Raw genomic sequence first — 22355 nt, 5'->3', positions numbered from 1 at the left:
TTCTTTTTTTGGCCTTTCTAAGCTTAGGCACCACCATATCTTCCTCTCCAGCCTGGGTTGAATTTTCTTGGAAAAATAGCTACCAGACTTTGCCTCCATATAGCATGGCCATTAAGCAGGTAACAGACTAGTTTCTTTGGGATGCCTGGGTTTCAGGAGGTTGGTGGAAACAGAGCCAACCCAACCTCCACTGAAGTAGCTGATGCCCCCTCCGTTTGGAAGACAGGTGTAAGAAGAGAGTTGAAGTGCAGTTAGGGGCTCCTTGGCCAACAGGAATGGGGAGTTTGTGGCAAATGGAAAAAACAAGGAATTTTCTGGCACCTTTAAGGCTAACAGATTTACTTAAACAACGAATAGTACTGCAACACCTTAAAGACTAACAAAACATGTAGCAGGTAGCCTGAGCTTTCATGGGCACAGCCCACTTCTCCAAATGACTGGATTGTGGTTAGTTTCTGAAGTGCCACGTGACTATTGGCTGTTTTTAAAGTTAGAGGGACATAGCCACCCCTCCAAGGCTGATTGGGGCATACTTTTTTTAAAATGATAAAAGCAAAGTTGTTTTTACCCAAGCAAGTTTATGCCCAAATCGATGTTGGTGTCTAAGGTGCCACTGGCCTTCTATAGTTCAGTGTTTCTCAACCTTTTTTTTTTATAGAGTACCCCTTTAAAAAACTAAGAACCCCCTAGTACCTACAGTTTTCAGACACAACATTTTTTTCTACAGTTGCAACACATTTGTTTAAACAACTTAATCGTAGCCAGGCGGGCGATGACATTTTTGGGTGTAAAAAGTACAAAAAGCAGAAATTCAGTTCTCTCTCCATGTCAGTTGTCCTGAGTCCCCCGACTTCACTGGGTGAGAAGCACTGGGCTAGTTGTTTTTGCAGGCCCAGGCTGGCGGGGCTTGCACTGGGAAGGGGGGAGGAAGAAGGGGCGGCCCGGCTGGGAGGTTCCGCAGGGGAGCAGGAGCCAGACGCGATGCGGGAGGGGGGCCGGGAGCGGAGCCTGCAGGGAGCGTAGCGGCCCAGCAGGGCGGCGCTGCGGCGCTGAGGGCGAGGTCGGCCACACCCCGGCGGGAGGGGGCCGGCTGGAGGGAGCCGCCGCGCCGAGGGCGGAGCTCCGCAGCGCGCTCCCACAGTGCTCTGCGGCTTTAAGGGCGCCGTCGCGGCCTTTCATTCAAGCCGGGCGCTTGAATGGGGAGCGGCGCGCGCGGCACGCCGGGAGCGGGAGTCCTAGCGCGCCGCCTCGGGCCTGCTTATTGGCTGGCGCCGGGACTCGCTTTCCCGGCGTGCCGCGGGGCGGGGCGGGGAAGGCGGCTCAGTGGGCTCAGGCCGCGCTCGGAGGAGCCGCCATAGTGGGAGCCGCGGGTGAGTGAGAGCGGGCCCGGGCTTAGGCGGGTCCCCTGGGGCGGGGGCAGCGGGGCGCGCGCCGGAAGCAGGGGGCGCGTGAGGGGCCGCCCCGCCGCCGGGCTCCTCAGCGGGCTCTAGGGGGGGAGGCCGCCGGCCACAACCGGTGCCCCACGAGCGTGCGACGGGTGAGGGGCCAGAGACCCGGGGGGGCCCGTGGGACGGGGGGGGGAGGGGCAAAAGGGGCCCGAGTCATTGGGTGGCTCATGGGTCGGGGGGGAGGCTGGTGCCCCCAGCAGGGATTGCCTGCCCCCCCCCCCCCACCGGCAAGAGGGGGCGGGGAGTGGAGCAACTTGGCTCTGCATCCTCAGCTGCTGGCTGCATCGTGCGGGGCAGGGGTGGGACTGCTCCCCCCGCGCTCACCAGGGGTAAGTGGAGCTGGGGCAGTGGAGCTGCGTTGCTTTGCTTCTCCCCCCCACCCCCCCATCACTTCTGTTTACTGTAAGGGGCCTGACCTTTGCTGCCAGCGTGGGGCCACTCTTTTGGGGGAAGGGGTATGTCTGGGGCAGAGGGGAGGAGTCATGTGGGGGCAACAACATGGCCTGTGGCCCCCTGAATCCTTCCTAACCCGTTCCCCTTGTGTAATGGGACCAGTCGTGTTTGACATACTTACAAATGATCTGGGGAAGGAGATAAATAGTGAAGCTTGGCAGTTTGTGAATGATACAAAATGTTTCAAGATAGATAGGATCCAAAGCAGACGGCAAAAAGTTACAAAGGGAATGCCTAAAATTAGGTGATCAGGCAAGATAATAGGAGATGAAATTCAATGTTGATAAATGCGCTTTGGGTTACATTAACCCAAGTATACATATCTAAAGATGGGATCTAGGTTAGCTTTTATCACTCAAGAAACCTGTTCTGGAATCCTTATAGATAGTTTTCAAAAAACATCTGTTCAGTGTGCAGCAGCAGTCCATCAAAAAGAAAACACACCCCACCTCCACACGCTAACAACTTCAAGAAATATTAGGCCAGGGATCATTAAGATGACAAGACACACCATGAAATAAACCCATGATATGCGCACTTCTTGAATACCATGTGCATTTCTGGTCACCCCATCTCCTAGAAATATCTAGGGCAAATGATTAGGGGTGTGCAATAGCTTTCCTGTGCAGAGGGACTGTACAGTTTGGAAAAGAGATGACTGAGAATGAGGTATGACAAAGGACATCCATATTCACTGTCTCCATACCACTCATATTTGTAAGAGTTGTTTACCTTTTCACTTCATACAAGATCCAGGGGATCAACAAACCTAGGGAGTTATTTTTTCATGCAGTATGTAGTCAACTTGTGAAACTTGTTGCCAGTGCACGTTGTGAACACCAGGTATATAAATGGATTCAGAAAAGAATTAGATAAGATTTTGGAGGGTAGATCCATCAATTGCTGATACTGTAGACAAGATGTTCAGGGAGGAAATGCAATGTCCTGATCTAAAGCTCTGCTGGCTAACATGTTGTCACTCAATCAGCTGCCCCGTTCTGTTTATACCCTCCGAAACATCTGGCAGCAGCCCCTGACAGAAGACAGGGTAGTGGACTAGATGGACTGTTAGTTTGACCCAGTATGGTTATTCTTGTGTTTTTAAAATAATAAACCCTTTTGCCAGTGTCTGAGCTGGTACCACATCCTGATCTGCACTGTCTGTTTCTAAACGACTTGTTGGTGACATTTTTTTGACTACTTTTTAGAAAACAAAATTTGTGTGCTGATAACAGACTGTCGTAATTGTCTAAAAATATCTGTCACTTTAAGGTGCGTTAACCTGTTTTATCGCTTGCTCTTCCCCACAGTTCAGTTCTAGCCACAAGCCTTCCAGGTAACTAGTAAAATGGATTTTAAAAATGACCATACAAAACAGGTCGGTTTTGGAATTTAAAACCTTTGTGATTTTTAAAAATCTTATTTCAAAACATAAATCAAATTCTGGTACTCAGAGCTATTGTTATTTAAATACTCTTCCTATTAGAAAGCATTGCATTGAGATTTCTGGAATCCTTTCTGTCCAGGGATGCTTACTGCTTTAAATGGAGTCTGTCCTGTCCTTGTAACTAGTCCGCTGTATGTACAGTTCTGCAGAGAGCTGCTGTTTGAAATCACAATAATTCATTATCCCTCTTGAGCTGCCTTTAATCATTCCGTCTCTACTATTCCCGGTGCGGTGCATTTCCATTTCTGTCTGTCTGAAAGGTGGAGTGGTGGATTGAGCCTGGAGTTGGAAAGGAGATGAAATCCTGAGTACTGATTCCATCAGTGTCACTGATTTGTAAGATCGTGGGCAAGTAACTTTCTGTATCTATTTTCTCTGTAAAATGGGAACAAGGTTTGCATTCAGGCCTGCCGATAGGGGAGGACAAAGCAGGTAACTGCCCTGGAGCCCCGTGATTTAAAAGGGCCTGTGGTTCCCAGCCCACTACTGCTTGACTGGACCCCTGGGCCCTTTAAACTGCCACTGGAGCTGCAAGTGGATTGCTATAGGTCAGTGTTTTTTAAACTGTGCCACAAGACAGCAGGAGGTGTACCCTGGCCTCTCTTAACTCCCCCCTACCCCCAGCGGAGACGGAAGCTCTCAGTTGGGACAACATGCGCGGCAATTATAGGGGCCGTTACCATGGTGGGTTTTTTTTCCCCAACAACTTTCCCCCGGTGTTCTGCATTTAAAAAAAAAAATTGTTTGGTGTTCCGTGGTCCTAAAAAGTTTAAGAAACACTGCTATAGGTAGCACTAAGGTCTGGATATATGGAGGGGGGAGGCTTGACTGGCCAGCTCTGCCCCTTCCATCCACTTGATTGCCCCCCCCTCTTTGCACTGTACACCTATGTTGTGAGGAGACAGGTCTACTGTTTTGCAGATGTGAAGTACCAAGTGCCATCAGATCTGTAAATTGAATTGACACGCTTTTTGCGTAATTTCAACTTCAGGGGTGGGCAGTAATTTTGGGGCAGGGAGCATGCCACGATTCTGGCAAGTGGCCAAGAGCTGCACTTTTCTATGGAGGGGATGTGGGTCTGGGATGGAGACTGGGTGCAGAAGGGAGCTTGGGGAAGTAGATTGGGATGCAGAAGGAGGTGTGGGGTATGAGAGGGAATTTGGGTGGGGTGAGGGTTGTGTGACTTGGGGTAGAGGACTAGGGTGCAGGGAGCGGATGCAGGGTCTGAGGGAGAGTTTGGTGCAGGAGAGGACTCTGACCTGGGGGAGGACTATAGGAATGGGTGCAGGGTCTGGGAAGGAGTTGTCACCAGGGATAGAGGTGCAGAGGGTTTGGGTTATGAGCTGGGGCAGGGAGTTGGAGCATGGTGCCAGGTGCAGGCTCTGATTTACCCTAGGCAGCTCCCAGCCAGCAGCCAAATGGGACCGTGTTGCAGACTCCCTGCCTGCTGGGCTCTGCACGCTGCTCAAAGCTGCTGGTTGCTGGGGCCATGTGCATCTCTGTGCAGCGCATCATGGGTGGGGAAGGAGAGGCAAGGCTCCGTGATCTGCAAGCACAGCCCAGCTGGTATCTGGCCAATGACAGCTGTGAGGATTGTGCTGGGGGAGGGGCAGCACAGGGAGCCCTCCCATTCCAGGGGGTGCATACTGTGTAGAGAGACGCAGGCTGGTCGCAGTAGCTAGCTGTTTGCCACGGGGTTCCACTGGGCTCTGAAACATTGGTGGCCCAGAGGCTCGTGGCAGGCTGGATCCAAAGCTTTGGGCCTTATGTTGCCCCTGCCCCTGCTCTACTTGTATGGTTTTTCTTGCGTTACCCATGATGTGTGATGAGTAGCAATCTATTGTTTTGTTGAAAAACAAAAGATGAACCAGAAATTCCTAACCTCTAACCTACGGCTTTCCAGAAGTCCACCAACACTTAGGGCTCATCTACACTGGCCCCTTTTCCGGAAGGGGCATGTTAATTTCAGCTATCGTAGTAGGGAAATCCGCGGGGGATTTAAATATCCCCCGCGGCATTTAAATAAAAATGTCCGCCGCTTTTTTCCGGCTTTTAGAAAAGCCGGAAAAGAGCGTCTACACTGGCCCCGATCCTCCGGAAAAAGCGCCCTTTTCCGGAGGCTCTTATTCCTACTTTGAAGTAGGAATAAGAGCCTCCGGAAAAGGGCGCTTTTTCCGGAGGATCGGGGCCAGTGTAACGCTCTTTTCCGGCTTTTCTAAAAGCCGGAAAAAAGCGGCGGACATTTTTATTTAAATGCCGCGGGGGATATTTAAATCCCCCGCGGATTTCCCTACTACGATAGCTGAAATTAACATGCCCCTTCCGGAAAAGGGGCCAGTGTAGACGTAGCCTTAAAGTCAAACTTCAAAACTAGTATATGAGCAAGTGCTGGTGGACAAGAGAACTCTGCAGATTCTAGCGAGGCAAGCACTCGCTAGCGCTAAATAGGAACATTGTCTCCCCAAACCAAAGAATTAGATCCGTGAGGGGCAACCTAGGCTAGTGAGTGGGCTGCATGAGTGGCCATCATTCACCTGGGTGGGCTGCAGGATTGTCCTAACCAAGACAGTTGCCTGGGATAGGGTAGTTTTGCTAACACTGCTTGTGTCCTAGAATTTTTGGGCAATGCTTTGGTTGGATGCAGCTTGAGTGCACGGCTTTCACTATGTTGTGTGCAATCAGCATGCACCTCACTTTGCATGCCCTTTAGGTGTGTGTCACTTTTGTAATTCCGGTAGGGAAAAAATTACATGGACAAAACCAGCAGAATCTGGCAACCCCTGTACATGCGCAATAGTAAACAAAATGTCGTGTGGGCCACATGTGGCCTTCCTTGTCACAGGTTGCCCACCGAGGAGGTAAATTCTGGTTCCTTGTTTTATTCTTTCGTAGCCATATTCTCTGTCTCACAGATGAATGATTCAAATGTGAATGCAGATGGCTGTTCATATCTTACAATGTAAGTGTGCATTATGCGGAGAGCTGTCTCGGTACTGGAGATAAAACAAACACGTTAGGAGGAGACTGTAACCATACCTCATTCATGAGTACAAAGCTACCCACAGCTGCCCATAGCAACAGGACCTTCTTCTGTAGGGGCTTAGATGGGAGCCAGCATCCAGAGCCAAGAGAATGAGTTGTTAGGCTTTCTCCTTTACTGTACCTCTGACGGGGGCCATTCCTGTCTGACAATTATGACATGAAGACCAAAATGTTTTCAGATATTGGAGTTGGCAGAGTTTATTTATACATTTTGAAGAAAAGCATCTTCAGAAATAGCTTACCAGCTTTTGGCAGAGCTGTCTCTTTTAAAGCAAGTTTTTCCTTGTACCCTCTTGCTCGCTGCTGAACTGCAAACCTCCATTTCTGGGTGTGCCCTTGAAGATGTAATCTGGATTGGAATCTTATGCAATTGTAAGATCTGAATTGTGAAAAGAGATTAATGGTTTAGCATGTTGGTAGTAGTCAAATATTGCATCAGATCCAGGGTAGCTAACCAGTTTTATCTGAGTCAGTTTTCCCTATTTGTATCCAAGTTGTTCTATGGATGACTAGATTCAGTAGTAGTTCAGTTAAAATAAAATATTAATTGGACCTGCACGTTTGTGGTTCAGAGCTGAGCCTGATAATTTAATCACACAGATAATTATCTCTTCCTAAAAAAGAGAATCTGCTGAAAAAAGCCCCTTTAAACGTCCATCAGTGGTAGATGTCTGTCTATTTCTTGGTCGTTAGTAGTCAGGGGACTAGAGAACTATCGTCCACTGCCAGAAACTTGGAGTGGACAGTAGGCATTGGCCATTCCGCTTGTTCCTTCTGAAGCATTTGGCATTGACCACTGTTAGAAGAAAGGATCTGGGGTCAATGGACCACTGGCCTGAGCTGACACGGCCGTTCTTTTGTCCTTTGTAAATCAAGATTTCTTTCTGTTTTCCATAATGGTTGGATTACTGGAGCAGAATGAAGAGAAATCTGCCGGTTAAACTCACTGGAACCCCATTCGCAGTGGAGCCAGCAGCTGCCGGACCTGGGAGAAGGGCGGAGCCCATGGGGTGGAGCAGTGACCCTTCCCTCCCTACCACCCCTCCCTACCACGGCATCCCCTAAAACCGTGGTATCCAACACACTAGCTGCTAGTCACGCGTGGTTATTTGGCCAGTTGAGTGTGGCTTGTGTGCTGTTGCCGTAGCCTCTATAGTAGCTACTGCTTCAGAACTGGTTGGACTCCACAGCCCTAAATGTTTAACCGTGGACCCCACGGAATTTTGATTGGTTACACGGGTAGTGTTTTTCTATATTTTTTTTGCATCCTTATTATAAACTGTGCTTAAGGCTGTGGCTTTCATCTGCATGCAGGATGCTTGCTCAGATCAATATGTGCTGAAACCAGAAGGAAATCACTTGAGTTCACTTAGAGGGTGGACTTCTCTCCGAATTTGTAATTAGGGTTTCTGGTTTTAAATGACAAAACTCAGTAGGTCATATTTCATGTGTATGTCTAACACAAACCATGTTTCACCAGACTAATTTTGATATTTGAAATGTCATAAATTTAACTGTATGCTATTTTATTCTATAGTGTTCTCACTTCTGGACTGCATACAGTTTTATTAGTTAGCACTGAACCCTGCTTACTTGTTTAGGCTAACTCAGTGGTCTCCAAACTTTGGGGCATGGCCTTCCCCCACCAGAGACATGAAGAAATGTTTGGGATGGGGGCAGGGCACGGCAGGGGCTGGTTCTAGCTCCAGAGCAGCTGTAGCCCCCACCCAGCTTTACGCTCATTCCCTCTGCACCCCCCAGGCCAGCTCCACCTATAGCCCCAGTTTGTCTTGCATTCCCAGCTCTGTTTTCTTTTCAATTGTTTCTGAATTTGACATTCCTGAGTAGCATAGCAGGAAAACAATGCTACCACTTATTTTTCTCTCTCCCTCATTTCACTTCATGATCTTGTAAGACTGGTCTGAACTTAAGAAATTGTATTGGCGTAACTTTTAGTAAGTTGTGTGTTTCGTTGGTATGCCAGTGAAGGTCCGAGTGTAGACTGTGGTTACACCACTCTAGCTTATTTTGTTTCACTAAACTAGAATAAGTTGTCTTTGTACAATTCTGTCCACCCTGAGTGGGGGTGCCACTTAAAGCAGCAAATCTTGTGTAGTTAGGGCCTAAGTTTCCTGCTACTTTACTACTGGTCTTATTTGTGTTCATCTTGGAGCTCTGTGCCTGTTGGATTTGTATAGCAGAAATGAGGCAAAAGCAGCTGAGCATGTGGGGGTGGGGGGCGGTCAGGATCATGCAAGATAAGAGAATTGGGGGCAAACCCCTCAGATTTGGGGAATTCAGAGCAAGGCAACATCTGGCATAGGGATGTAAAATCCCGTTTAATTGGTTAACTGCTGCAGACAGAGGCTGTTCTGGATTGGCCGAAGCAGCCCTGTGACAGAGGCTATGCCAAGCCAGCCAGAGCAGCCTCTGTCCCTGGTGGGCCCGGTGGGGCTGGAGCAGCCCTCTGCCCGCTGTAGACAGGGAGCTGCTCCAGCCCCCACCAATTAACCGGAACTGGTGAGCATCACCCACTAAGGTTAACCTTTCACACCCCTACTCTGGCAGGTACTGGTGTGATATTTGGGTAGTCCAGTTACTGCTACGTTAAATTACCCAAGTCCTCACCCGCAGAGGTTGCAGTATATTTAGCTGAGGCTGGGTGAATGGTCATATCATGGACAGAAATAAGATCAGGTCATCTTGAACTAGGGCCAAATGTAGAGTTGCTGACTGAGTGTACATACACCCTCATGTTTTCTTTTTTTTCCTAGTGTGATCTGAGAAGAAAGCTGCTTGCTCTGGTACAAGCAGTGAACTTCATTATCTGTTACCATCTTGTTGTATTTGCATGTTCTTACATGGCACAGAAATTCTCCGAATGGTCCTTTCTGGCCATAAAATCTATTCTGATAATCTGATCTCCTGTACGGGTTGTAGTGTTTTACCCAGTCACTCCTGCATCAAGCTCATAATGGCTGAGCTGAGTGTGATATGTGTGTGGATTTGTGGCATATATCTGTGTGTGTGATTGGATAGTTCTGTTCCTCGGGAAGGGAGGTCAATGTTCCAGGGCTCTGATTTTCCTCTCGACTGCCCTGCTGCCACCAGTGGCTCTGCTTTTCCCACCAGTGGCTCTGCACTCTCCCCCTGGAGAAACTCTGGCTCTGCCTCCTGGAGCTAAGGGCTTTTCATGGTGACTCTGCTGTTGCCCCACCCTTCCAGCTGCTCTGATGGATGCCGAGTTAACTCCTCGTGACCAAGGGCTCCATGCTCCACCCCATGGCTCTGCTGCCTCCTGGGGTCTGCTCTCTCGGCCTCTTAGTCTGGATGCGCTCTTGGTCCCAGACTATCCCGTGACTGCTCCCAGTGGGTCAGCCCAATGATACTGGACTACGGAACTCTGGATTATGGAGTCTCAACCTCTACTTGAAAGTTAAGTAAAATATATCATTGCAACAACCTGCTGCTTCTGGGATAGTACGTACCTTGGATTTCTCCTGTTCTGGGAGGAGTTATTCTCCAGAACAAATTCCTTTTGTTCTTGTCATAAATACTTTCCTTTTATTCTCTTCACTTTTAAGAATAAAATATTTCAAAGATTGGAGTTAAAGAGTGGAGGTGGGGAATGGAGCAGTCCCTGTCTGTGGTGGGCCCCCCGGGGCTGGAGCAGCCCCCTACCCATGTGAAAATATACAGAGTAAATTTCTTACGTTCTCAAGCAACATTTTTCTTATTCTACCCATCTGTAAATTTTGAGCATTATTGTTGGAAATATTTGTGTCTCTGTGTGTGAAATTGATCTTTACTTACCAATAAAAATAGAATCCTTCCAAGCCTACGTACCCTATATCAAGTATTTTGTGGGGTCTAAATGTGTTCTCTTAGTTTGTAAGGTGAAGGAAGAATGTGACACACTTCCATCATTTCTTGAAGTTGACAAATCTCAGGTCTTCACAGTCAAATGTTAGCTCCACCTTTGCTCTAGCATTGTTGAAGGTCCTTGAAAATGATTTATATATATTTTTTTAAGTGAGATGCTACATAGTCTTGTGGCTGTGTCTTGGCGAAAATGAGCAGGTAGCCAAATCCTTGCCACGGAGAGGTAAGTTTCTAAACTGCTTAGCTTCTGATGATCATATGTGGGGGAAAAGCATCTAAGAAGGCTTTCTGTATGCCTCCATCAGGACTGTGGCTAGCAGCTCGTATCTACATAGTCTTCTAATGTGTGCGGTTTATTTGGCAGCCATGTGGCAGTCTGTACGCCAAAATGTTCATGTGGTTTATTTGCCAGCAAGCCATAAGTAAAAATTGTCACTCACTGATTTCTCTATCAAGCCTGCTAACTTGTGGCTGAAGTTGGGCGTATCCTGTGTAGCTGATACAGAGGCAGCAGGGCTGGGGGAGGGGGGGGAAAGGGAGGCAGCTTGGTGGAATCAAGTGCTCATGGGGAGCTGTCTCTCAAGATAGCTCCCCATAAGCACTGTCTCCTGCCTGTCCCTCACGCTGTTGCCTCTGTTGGAGGCACTTCACGGGCACTGGCTCCTGCCTCCCCCACCCACCTCTGATACAGAGGCAGCAAGGGGTATGTATGTGTGTAGTCATTTGGATTAACTGATGAGCCCAGGCTTATTGCTTAATCGTTTAAACAATTATACGCTAACATCCCTAGTCCATAGGTCAGGTGTTTCAGTGATTCCATACACTCCCTTTAAAATATGCATCTTATTTTATTCTGAGCTTGTCTCACTGTATTTCATTGTCTTTGCTAGATTAGAGAGCATGCAAGTATCAGAAATCTCCCGGTGTACTTTTATACTAAGATCAAATCGTCTCTTCACCTTTTGGACAAACAAAATGGATGGTGGGTCTACACTTTCTTGCTGTAAGGCAGGTTTTCCAGACCTCAGATAATTCTTGTACCATTCTTCTGAATCCTTGCTAATTCTTCATTCAGTCCATTTTTTGGCTTCCCCTTCCTAAGGAAGTGCTTAATTCTCTTTCCTCCCAGTGTTGCCATTTTTGAAAGTGCTTTAGAAAAAAGGCTTTTTGGAAAGAGCGTCCAGACTGCCTGGGTGCTCTTTTTTGAAAAAGTGGCTTGCTTTTTCAAAAGAAGTGGTTGTAGTCTAGATGCTCTCTTTCAAAAGAGACTTTTTCAAAAGATTCCTTTTGAAAAAGCCTCTTTTGAAAAAAGCCTGTAGTCTAGACATAGCCAGAGTGTTGTGTTGTGTTGTGTTGTTGTTATTTTTAATAGAATAGAGGGTTTCCCAGGCCCATAGAAAGGCCTAAAAAGTCAGAGGTGGTGTACCAGCAGGCAATCCTTAGAACTTCTGGGATGTTGTTTTTGTTGGACTGATGTGCTGATAAGGTTCCAGTTAGTACTGTTCTTCAAATGATTTGCTTAATAAGTATTTGTGCATAATAGAAAGTTCCTTTATTCTTAAAGAATGTTTGCTTTGGGCAATATATTGAAAACCTGAAATAGTCCTTTCCTAGTTGCAGTGTTTATATCTGTGGTTATTCTGGTGACATGAATCAGTTCCATAAACAGAACTCTGTAGCTGGTTGAGGAAATGGTGCCATCTAACTTTCTAGGACTAACTCTCTGTTCATCACTTGTGGTATTGCTCCTGAGCAGTTTTCCAGGCTGCAGAAGTGGCTTTTTCGAGAGCAGTACTTGGAGTATTTCATTTTAGGCTGCTTGATTCAGAGGAGGCCAATGAAGAAATAAAGGACTAACTAAAATTCTGCTCTGACAACATTTTGCTTCATTTGGCTTTGGTGACTGTCTTTGATTCTGCACTTGGGCAAGTTTTGCTGTTGACTGTCTCTGGATTCAATCTAAATGTTCAACTATTCCGCTCTTCTGGGATCTAGTATTCATTAATAATTGATGTTAAGTGCCTCCACATTGTTTAAATCTAATTGCTAGCCTGGCTTAGTATTTCAGGCAATATTGTAGGATTTTTTTTTATTGCTGAAGGGTTTCTCTAGCATAGTCTGAAAAGAAAAAAATGACCATTAAATATTCTGAGGTCCTCTACATTTCCTGCAGGAATGAGACGGTAGAGTCTATTTTTTGTCTGTGCTTTGATATGCAGATGAAACAGTATTACTGGTCAGAATGTACAAATTGGTCTCTCCTCAAACCCCAAAGATCCCTCGTAGGCTAGCTCAAACTCTTGCAGGTTCTGGAATTACCTGTATGTAGGAGAATATTTACTTGCTTCTTTCCCAAACCCGAAGAAAAGTTCTGTGTAGCTTGTACAGGTTGAACCTCTCTAGTCCAGAACTCTCTGGTCCGGAAACATGTCATCCAGAATGATGTTAGTCGGATGTCCACTTTTCAAGGGTGTGTCCAAGTTTCCCGTGGTCCCATAAAGCTTGTCTGCAGCCGCCAGGCCTGGCTCTCAGTGTTCTGTACTGTTGTTTAGCTCTAATTTACCTCTAAATGTCATCTAATAGCCCATTAAGCAAGTGTCGGTGATGCTGCTAGACAATATTGACCTCCTATGGTCCAGAACATTCTCTTGTACAGAACCGGTTGGGTCCTGAGGGTGCCAGACTAGAGAGGTTCAACCTGTGCCTTCCACCAACAGAAGTTGGTCCAATAAAAGAGATTACCTCACCCGCCTTGTCTTTTTTTTCCAAGTGACAAGTCTGAATACAATGGTAGTCATGCAGCCTGAACAGAAAGAAGGGGTCAGTGTGTAGAATGAGTAGAATGTAAGAGGCTGGTTTCTAGAACCAAAGTATGGTAAATGAGTAGATGTAAATCCCCCAGATTTGAGTGATACTGGAGGAAAGACTGCTCCAAGAGCTCAGGGTAACATCTTTATTTAGCCTGACCCTTTCTTTGCTGTAATCTACCACTTCTCTCCAGGAAGAGAACGTACCACAGTTAGCCTGACATCCTAGAAATGTTATTTATAGGTACTGTGCTGCAGGACAGTTAAAATATGCCAACTCCCCCCTCCCCTCCTGTCCCACACTGGTGTAAGCAAGGTTTTGTAGAGCTGGCATGGCCTCCTCACAGAGAATGCTCTGCTAGCAGCTGCTGCTTTGACATGGCTGGGCAGTTGGAAATGAAGAAGGCGGGGAAGTCCCGAGCCATGTAGGGTTGTACAGGTTAAATGCAAACCCTTCCACTTCACTCGGAGCCAAATGGATGTTCCTTGGCTCCCTGAGAGGGACTATCGAGAAGTGGGCTGCTGTATTTTACAGTGCCTGCCGTTTCTGGATAGATTAACAGGGTAACCCTGAGCAGATTGCTGTGGTTTAGTCTTGAGTGTAAAAGTTTGGATAATGTGAGGAAGGTAGAAAGAAATGGTCTCTGGGCTTGGCTGTGATGAGGATGGGGGAGCTGCATCCCGCAGCAGCCAGAGATCAAATAATACCCCTAGATGGTAGAGTCCAGAAACTAATGGCTGAGACCCTCAAAAGGACAGAGAATCTTTATCACTTCTTTCTTCCCCCTCTCTTCGCCCGATGGAGTATTGGCCACCGATTCCTCAGCCATGCTCCATGCTCCTGAATGTTAGGTGAGATGTTGCACAGAGCTGGCAGGACTGCATGGAAGAAGCAGCTGGGTGCTGGCATTTTGAAAACACTACTGCTTATGCCTGTGCCCTAGCCCTTCTAGGGTCTCCATGTGATTGTTAACCCGAAGAGCACCACAGAAGAGACTCCTCAGGTCAGAGCAAGTAACCCCCAAACCTGTCTTGGGGTGTTTCGACATCCCTGCCAGCGGTGAGTGCTTTTCTCGCTGTATTTGGCCTTCATCTGGGAGAGACCTACATCCAAAGCACGATCTCTGGCACACATTACTCCCTATATCCTCCAGAGTGCCAGTGAGGGATAATGACCTAACTAAAGTAGGCCGACCAAGTGTTTGTCTCCTCTGGTTAGCTCTCTGCACCCACAGAAGCAGGCAGCTCTGACTGAATCTACTCCGTTCTAGGCCCAAAGTCATGAAAATTCATCACCACAGAAGAGCTTGCGTTGAGCATTGAACAGAGACCACTCAAATGAACCGTTTAACCTAGTTATAAGGACAGTTTAGAGGATAATGCGGTTATAAGACACACGGCAAAGATTTTTCATGAACAAGTCATGCCAAACCAACCTATTTTCTGTCTTTGGCAGGTTACTGGCCTAGTGGGTGGGGGGGGAAGCAAAGCTGTGGTGTATCCTGATTTTAGTAAGGCTTTTGAGGCACTCCCTTGTGACATTCTCATAAGCAAACTAGGGAAATACAGGCTACTTGACAGTAAAGTGGTTGAAAGACGGTACTCAAATCTGGCTTGCTGTCAGACTGAGAAGGCGCATCTAGTAGTGTTTCAGACTAAGGGTTGCCACCAAGTCCTGGGTGGTGGAATATCAGGTGCTGGGGCTCGTTGCTGCAGGGGGATCAGGTGAGCGGTGGAGGCACTAAGGCAGCTCCCTGCCTGTCCTAGCACTGTAGACTGTGCTGTGCCCCAGAAGCAGCCGACAGCAGGCCCGGATCCTAGGAGGGGTGGGGGGATGCGCACAGGGCTCTGTGCACTCGCACTGCCCCTGCCCCTAGCATTAGCTCTGCACTTCCACTGGCTGGGAGCCTGCTGCCGGCTGCTTCTGGGGGCAGTAGGGTCTGTGGTGCCTGGAGAAGCAGGAAGCTGCCTTAGCCCCCTTGCTACACCACTGACTGAGAGCTGTTCAAAGTAAGCCCTTCCTGATGCCCGCTCCCCAAAGCTGGAGCCTCCTCCTTTGCCCGAAGCTCTCCTCCTCAGTCCCACCCCATAGCCCATGCTCTAGTCAAATTATGTTGGGTCGTAATTTTCTTCAACAATTTTCTTCAAAATTTTTTTGAAAACCACTGTAGTAGGGGCTTGCTGGGATCTGACCTGGGTCCAGTACCACTCAGTGTTCTCACTGCAGCATGGAGAATGGAGTGGAGATGAACATTTGTAAAGATCACCAAATGAGGTGGGCTCGCATGCTCTGTGGACAACGTGATTCGAATTCAAACTGACCTTGAGAAATTGGAGACTTTTTGTCTGAAATCAACAAATTTAGTACACAGTAGTGAGGCTTTATGTACACACGCACTTGGGTTGGCAATACTTTTGCTGGTTAGAGGTGTGAAGAAACATACCTGTGACCAATGTAAGTTTCTCCAACAAGTGCTGGTGTGGACAGCACTGAGAGCATCTCCTGCTGACATAGAGACACAGCTACAGCTGTAAGGTCCCTAGCATAGACCCAGCCTTACAAAATTGGGAATATGTGGCCAGCTGGTAGTACTGCTGAGGAGGTTCTGGGTGTTACAGTGGGTTGCAAATTGAACATCAGGGTAATGCAGATGTGAAAAAAGCTAATATTATTCTGAGGTGTATGAACAATAATGTATTACGTAATATACAGGAGGACAGTGCCCTTCTCTGCTTGGAACTGATGAGGCTGCCACTGGAGTAGCATCCAGTTAAGGCTTTAGGAAAGATGTGGGCAAATTGAAGAGAGTCTGGAGGAAAGCAACAAGTATTAAAAGGCTTAGAAAACTTGGCCTGCAAGGAAAGGTTAAGCGTATATTTGGTCTTGAGAGAGACTGAGAAGGGGACCTGATAAGTCTTCAAATACATTGACGACTGATCATTTGTTTTCCACGTCCACTAAAGGTAGGACAAAAAGTGATGGGCTTAATCTTCGGCAAGGGAGATTTAGATTAGATACTAGGAAAAAAATATTCCAACTGCAATAGACTTGTGAGGGAGATGATGGAATCACCATCATTAGAGATTTTAAAGAACAGGTTGGATAAACCTGTCAGGGATGGCTTAGGTTTACTTGCTCCTGCTTCAGGACAGGACTTGATGACCTGGTAAGGTCCCTTTCAGCACTACATTTCTATGATTTTTATGACCCATTCACCAATTTCATCATCTTTTTGTGTGTGTATTTTTGTGCATCTGAAGCTGGTCAGATATTAGCACAGAATGTAAAACATTTTACATTTAATAGAGAATGTATCGGATACAATACGCTGTTCAGTCTCAACCATAGTGACAGCACCTTCTCCCTAGTACAGGCTGCAGGGACTGTCCCATTTGAAGCCTAGATTGAAAACACACCATTTCCGTTCCTTTTGGGCTGAGACTTTCCTGCCAAGCCTTTTGTAAATCTTCAAGAGCAGCGGCCTCCATCTAGGCGTGCATTCGGAAAGTAGGGGTTACAAGTTTCTTAGCTAAGAGCAAACAGAGATTGCAGCAGTGTTTTGCAAATGGCTTGCCCTTAAATTGATACTGCTGGACGTGTGAGGTCTGAGAGAAGAGTTCATTTAGAAATTGCCAGTGTTCAGATAAGCTAATCTTTTTAGCTGCAGCTGCAGACGGTGTTGGCGGATGGGTGCCAGTGCATCTCTTAATGTTCATACCTGCTACTAGCTTTGCACTGGAATGATTGTAAACAGGCAGCTGTGGGTTTCTTTGCATATCTTACAAATTGCTGCAGGCTTAGACCTCTGACTGTTCATGTGGCAGGTCCCACTCTGCTTTGTCCCTTACTCCTGGGAGTATGCACTGTCAGGGCAGTGAGTGGGAGCCAGCCCCAAAATGTCCCCACAGCTTCCTGGGGATCCCTTATTCCTGCCTTCTGGGTGCAACATGGGAAGGGATAAGGGATCCTCGGGGACTGCTGGAGCAGACTGCACCCCGAGCGTAGGGATCCACTTCACTGCTCCGCAGCTGGCCGCAGGCGGGAGGGGGGAGGGATAGAGAATAAGACCGAGACTATCTTATTGTCGCTATACAAATCCATGGGACGCCCACATTTTGAATCCTGCATGCAGATGTGGTCGCCTGATCTCAAAAATGGTATCTTGGCATTGGAAACTTCAGAGAAGAGCAACAAAAATGATGAGGGATCTGGAACAGCTGCCATATGAGGAGAAATTAATAAGGCTGGGACTCTTCAGCTTGGAAGAGACAACTAAGGAGATACGACAGAGGTCTATCCAAATCCTGGCTGGTGCAGAGACACTGAATAAAGCAGTGTTATTTACTCCTTTCCATAACACAAGAACTAGGGGTCACCCAATGAAATGAATAGGGAGCAGATTTCAAACAAACATAAGGAAGTATTTCTTCATACAACACACTGTCAACCTGTGGAACTCCTTGCCAGAGTTCCTGTGAAGGCCAGGACTTTAACAGAATTCAACAAGAGAACCAGGTCAATTCTTGAAGGTTAGGTTGTTAGCCAGGATAGGTAGGAATGGTCCCCATGGCCTCTGTTTAGAAAGCTGGGAATGGGTGACAGGGAGGGATCACTGGATGACCTTTCTGGGGCTCCTGTCAGAAAGCAGGGCACTGGGTTACAAGGACCTTTGATCTGACCCTGTATAGCTGTTCTTATGTAGGGGTCAGACCAGGAGATTGGGGGAGCAGGTGAAGAGGGGCTTGGAGGAGGTGATAGGTAATGGAGTCAGGGCAGAGGTGTAGGGTGTATGAGTCAGGGCAGGAAGCTGGGAGGTGTGTGGCTGGTCTCCGGGTGGGCCGGGGGCAACTTGAGGCTGGGCTGGTCAGTTGGCAGCTGCCCCTCCCCCTCCAACCCGGGGCTTGAGCACTTGCTGCCCCCCTGTGGTCATTCTGGCATATAATGGTCTTTCTGACTTTCTTTTTACAGTCACTGGCTCTGGCTGAGGATTCAGAATGGGAGACAAGCCTATTTGGGAGCAGATTGGATCCAGTTTTGTACAACATTACTACCAGTTATTTGATACAGACAGGACCCATTTAGGATCCATATATGTAAGTACCCAGTGAAGCGGGGGTGGGGAGGTGGGTTCTCATAACCCTTATCAGATTCCATTGACGATTTATCTTAAACTTTCACCCTGGAGGAGCTGATTTCTCTCTTCTTCCCCCCCCCCCAATCCAAAAAGTTGGTCATCTCAGTCCCACTTCCTGGATAATTTATTCCTGGTCCCTCTCACTTCTAGCTCTTCTTAGCTTTGCCTGCATCTTCCAGACAGCTGCGCTCATAACACCTGCTGGGGGTTGGTTGTGATGGCACCATATGATGCAGCCTCTGTGTAAAAGCCACATGCTTGTCCTACTTAGAGGAGTAAATTGAATTAGGTAAATTTGAGAACTTGAGGATGGAGCTGGACTAAAATGAGGTTCAGTGTCTATACACCCCAGACTGTGCTGGGAGCAGGACAGGAGCTGGGTTTTTTTGTTGTTGTTGTGGGAAAGGTAAAGGAGCACTTCATGACCTCAGGACAATCCTTCAACCAGCATTATGCCTGAATGTCCTAGTCATGTTAATTTTCCACTCAAGCACAGAATGGGGTCATGTCCGAGGTCTAGCAACTCCACTCTCTTGCCTTCCATGACTCCCTTTGCCCATAACCTGGGGTCAGGGGAGCTCCCTGTATACCAGGTGTGAATAGTGGCATAAGGATTAAACTTCCTCACATCCAGGCTTTCCATTCCCGCTGTGGGCTTTCCTTCTCTGGGGTGTCCAGGAAGCAAGCTCAGTCCTGGGATGAGATGGAGTTTTCAGCCTGTGGTTCTCGGACTTGCTGCCCTATTTCTCTTCACAGCACAAGAGTTTACGATTTTGCTCCTGACTTGCTCCAAGTTGGTTTTTTTTGGCATTCCGAAATTAAAACTCTCGGGAGCTGTCTAGGACCCATCTCCGCCATAGCCTCTCCTCAGCCAAAGTGCTAGCAGAGTGGAGAAAGCTTCTGAAATAACAGTGGCAGTAAGACTCTATTAGAACGGTCATACTGGGTCAGACCAAAGGTTCATCTAGCCCATTATCCTGTCTTCCGACAGAACATTTCATCAACTGATCCATTCTGTCACCCATGCCCAGATTCTTGACAGATTGGGGACACCATGCCTGGCTAGTAGCCATTGATGGACCTGAATTTATCTAGCTCTCTTTTTGAATCCTGTTTCAATACTGGACTTCGACATCCTCTGGCAAGAGTTCCACAGGTGGTGTGCTGTGAGAGGAAATACTTCCTATTTGTTTTAAACCTGCTACTTATTAATTTCATTTGATGACCTGTAGTTCTTGTGTTATGGAAAGGAGTAAATAACACTTCTTTATTCACTGTCTCCACACCAGCCAGGATCCGCTAGACCTTTGTCGTATCTCCCTGAATCGTTTCTTCCAAGCTGAAAAGTCTTAGTCTTATTAATTTCTCCTCACATGGCAGCCGTTCCAAACCGCCAATCATTTTTCAGCTCTTTTGTGAACTTATTCCAATGCTAAGAGATCTCTTTTGAGATGTGACCGCCTCTGCATGCAATGTTCAAGATGTGGGTGTACCATGGTTTTACCTCTGTCATCTTATCAGTCCTTTTCTTAATGATTCCTAACATTGTTTGCCTTTTTGACTGTTACTGCACACTGAGTGCATGTTTTCAGAGAATTGTCCTCGGTGACTCCAAGATCTCCCTCTTGAGTAGTTAGAGCTAAATTAATCCCCATCGTTGTATGCCAATAGTGGGGATTGTTTTCCAATGGGCATTACTGTGCACTTATCAATGTTCAATTTATCTGCCACTTTGCCCCATCACCTAGTTTTGTGATATCTACATTCTGGTGCTTCTCTTCCAACCCTACATTAGTGGAAGCCTCTTCACCCAGCATCAAGACCTAGGCTGCAGCTTCCTCCTGCAAGTAGGCCAGAGTGGCTACTTCAGAGTGGGCCCAGGGAAGGAAACGGGCACTCAAAGCCCTACGAATAACCCCTCAATGAGCAGTACCTGTCCCATGTCCTTCACAAAGCGGGTATCGGCAGGCATGGTGGATTTCCCAGTTCCTAGAAGATGCATCTGTTTTTTCAGAGGATGCACGAGAGTCTTTCCTGGCTACCACCGCTTCTTGCTCTGCGCCCTACTTCAGCTACTAGATCCATTATCTCCAGAGATTCCCTACCACAGCCACTTCTGTGGTGACCCAGACAGGGGTAAGTCAGCCTTCTTTATATGGTTACAGATGGTGTCTGAAAGGGACAGAGCTTCTTCAGCAATTACATCTTCCTTATGGATACCTACAGAACATGGGCCCTCGGTTGCCCAACATTTACTCTTGGTCCTTTCTCCACAAGCAGGGATGAGTGAAATCTTCAGTAGCCAACAGCTTGTTGTCTTGAGATCTCCTCAGCTGGGCTCAGCACTTTGAGGGTTGCTCAGCAGCTCCACCGCCAGCTCAGTGCAGCCAAGGCATGCACTGCTTGTGACAGATCCTCACATGTCCTCTGACAAAAGAAGTACCGAGCCCAAATATCTCCTCAGGAAATATGCAGAGCCCTCAGACCATGCCAAGAAAGCCAGGCTCTTCCCTTTCTCCGGACACGCAGCAAAGACCAGAGTCGGTCTGCCCTGTGAGCACCATAGTGACAGGGGTGTGAAAAAAGTAAACTGAGGCTGTGGTCATACAGGAACCCAAATGAAGGAGATGGTATTCTGAACTCTGTGCTGACTCTCAGAGTGGCAGGAATCTGCAGCTAGAAGGGGCCTCCCTCTGCTTCTGGACTGATGAAAGGTCTAGAGAACATGAGCTACGAGGGAAGGCTGAAAGAATTGGGCTTGTTTAGTTTGGAAAAGAGAAGACTGAGAAGGGACATGAGAGCGGGTTTCAGGTATCTAAAAGGGTGTCATAAGGAGGAGGGAGAGAACTTGTTCTTCCTGGCCTCTGAGGATAGAACAAGAAGCAATGGGCTTAAACTGCAGCAAGGGAGGTTTAGGTTGGACATTAGGAAAAAGTTCCTGCCTGTCAGGGTGGTCAAACACTGGAATAAATTGCCCAGGGAGGTTGTGGAATCCCCATCTCTGGAGATATTTAAGAGTAGGTTAGATAAATGTCTATCAGGGATGGTCTAGACAGTACTGGGTCCTGCCATGAGGGCAGGGGACTGGACTCGATCTCTCAAGATCCCCTCCAGTTCTAGTATTCTATGATGGCTTGAGGTTTGGTTCACACGCAGCCACTTGGCTCCTTTTGTCAGTGTGCGGGTAGGTTTAAAAAGAATTCACTTCACTTGTGGACAAAGTGCGCACTATAAAGATTTCACACTACAGAGAATCCACCATTGAAACGTCCAAGCGATCCAGGCCCCATGCTGCAAAGGAAGGGGAGCCACCCCACAATCTCTGCCAGTCTGACCTTGTCAAAGCTAATTCCCCACTCTGGCATGATGAATGCAGAAGTGGGGGCCCACAAAAGCAGCCCCAAAACCTTATCATTCCAGGCTTTGGTATAAAGCTTCCCCCCACAAAATCTTGAACCTAGATTTTGGGGATAAAAATCTTTGTCCCAGTTTGAAATTCCTAACTGCCACCATCAAGTGCTTTTGAACCCACAAACAAGGGTGGACACTTGAAACCAACCCCAGGGCACCCCAAGCTCTTTTCTCCAAAGAGCTTGAAAGACAGAGGAAAAACAAACTGCACTCTGTGGCTGCTATCCTCTAGTCAGAGGCATGTAGATCCCATAGACAGATTTTCCAGGACACAGAACTGAACCAATACCAGGTTAATAAAAAAGAAAGAACTTTTATCATCAAAACAATACTCTTGTTGCAAGCATAATGACTAGATTAATATACTCATGGGGGCTCCCATGGGCCAAAACTTAGCGGTCACAAATGCACCACATGCCATTGTAGGCAGTTGTGTCCTATGCCCCCAGCAACTTTATCAAGCTCAGGTTTTAAGTCAGTTGGGTTTGTGTCCCCCACTGCTCCCCTTGGAAGGTCGTGACCATGCTGAACTCCTTTGGTTAGAAACGGCAAGCCTGTGTTGTAGTAACATGGTGGGGACTGGGCTAGGGAATGTCCAGGTACCTTAAAGCACTCCGTTGTCTGGGTGGTGCAGTGATTGCCTGTTGAGTGGCTAGTGTGGTGTTGGCCATGTTTTAAAAGAACAATAAGAGAGGATCTTATTTGAGCATAAGCCCTCTGAGGCCAGTGA

General features: G+C 47.4%; 1 protein-coding gene across 3 annotated transcripts in view; it reads left to right on the top strand.

The window, feature by feature from the left end:
* Positions 1–1216: 1216 nt before the first annotated feature.
* The window catches only part of NUTF2 (nuclear transport factor 2), a 36492-nt gene continuing 15353 nt past the window's right edge, over positions 1217–22355 (top strand). Inside the window, exons 1-2 of one of the 3 annotated variants that reach the window (XM_075940537.2) lie at positions 1217–1370; positions 18049–18173. In XM_075940537.2, the coding sequence (XP_075796652.1) occupies positions 18075–18173 (99 nt within the window). In that variant the 5' untranslated portion in view covers positions 1217–1370; positions 18049–18074. Of the gene's footprint in view, positions 1371–1512; positions 1538–18048; positions 18174–22355 lie in introns of those variants that run through there. The other 2 variants (XM_075940535.2, XM_075940536.2) reach the window with 2 other exon arrangements.

This window comes from Pelodiscus sinensis, chromosome 12 (genome assembly GCF_052426305.1).
Source record: "Pelodiscus sinensis isolate ZL-2025 chromosome 12, ASM5242630v1, whole genome shotgun sequence".
Lineage (NCBI taxonomy): Eukaryota > Metazoa > Chordata > Testudines > Trionychidae > Pelodiscus > Pelodiscus sinensis.
Note: the sequence above shows the minus strand (reverse complement) of the source record. Positions and strands in the feature narration are given on the sequence as shown.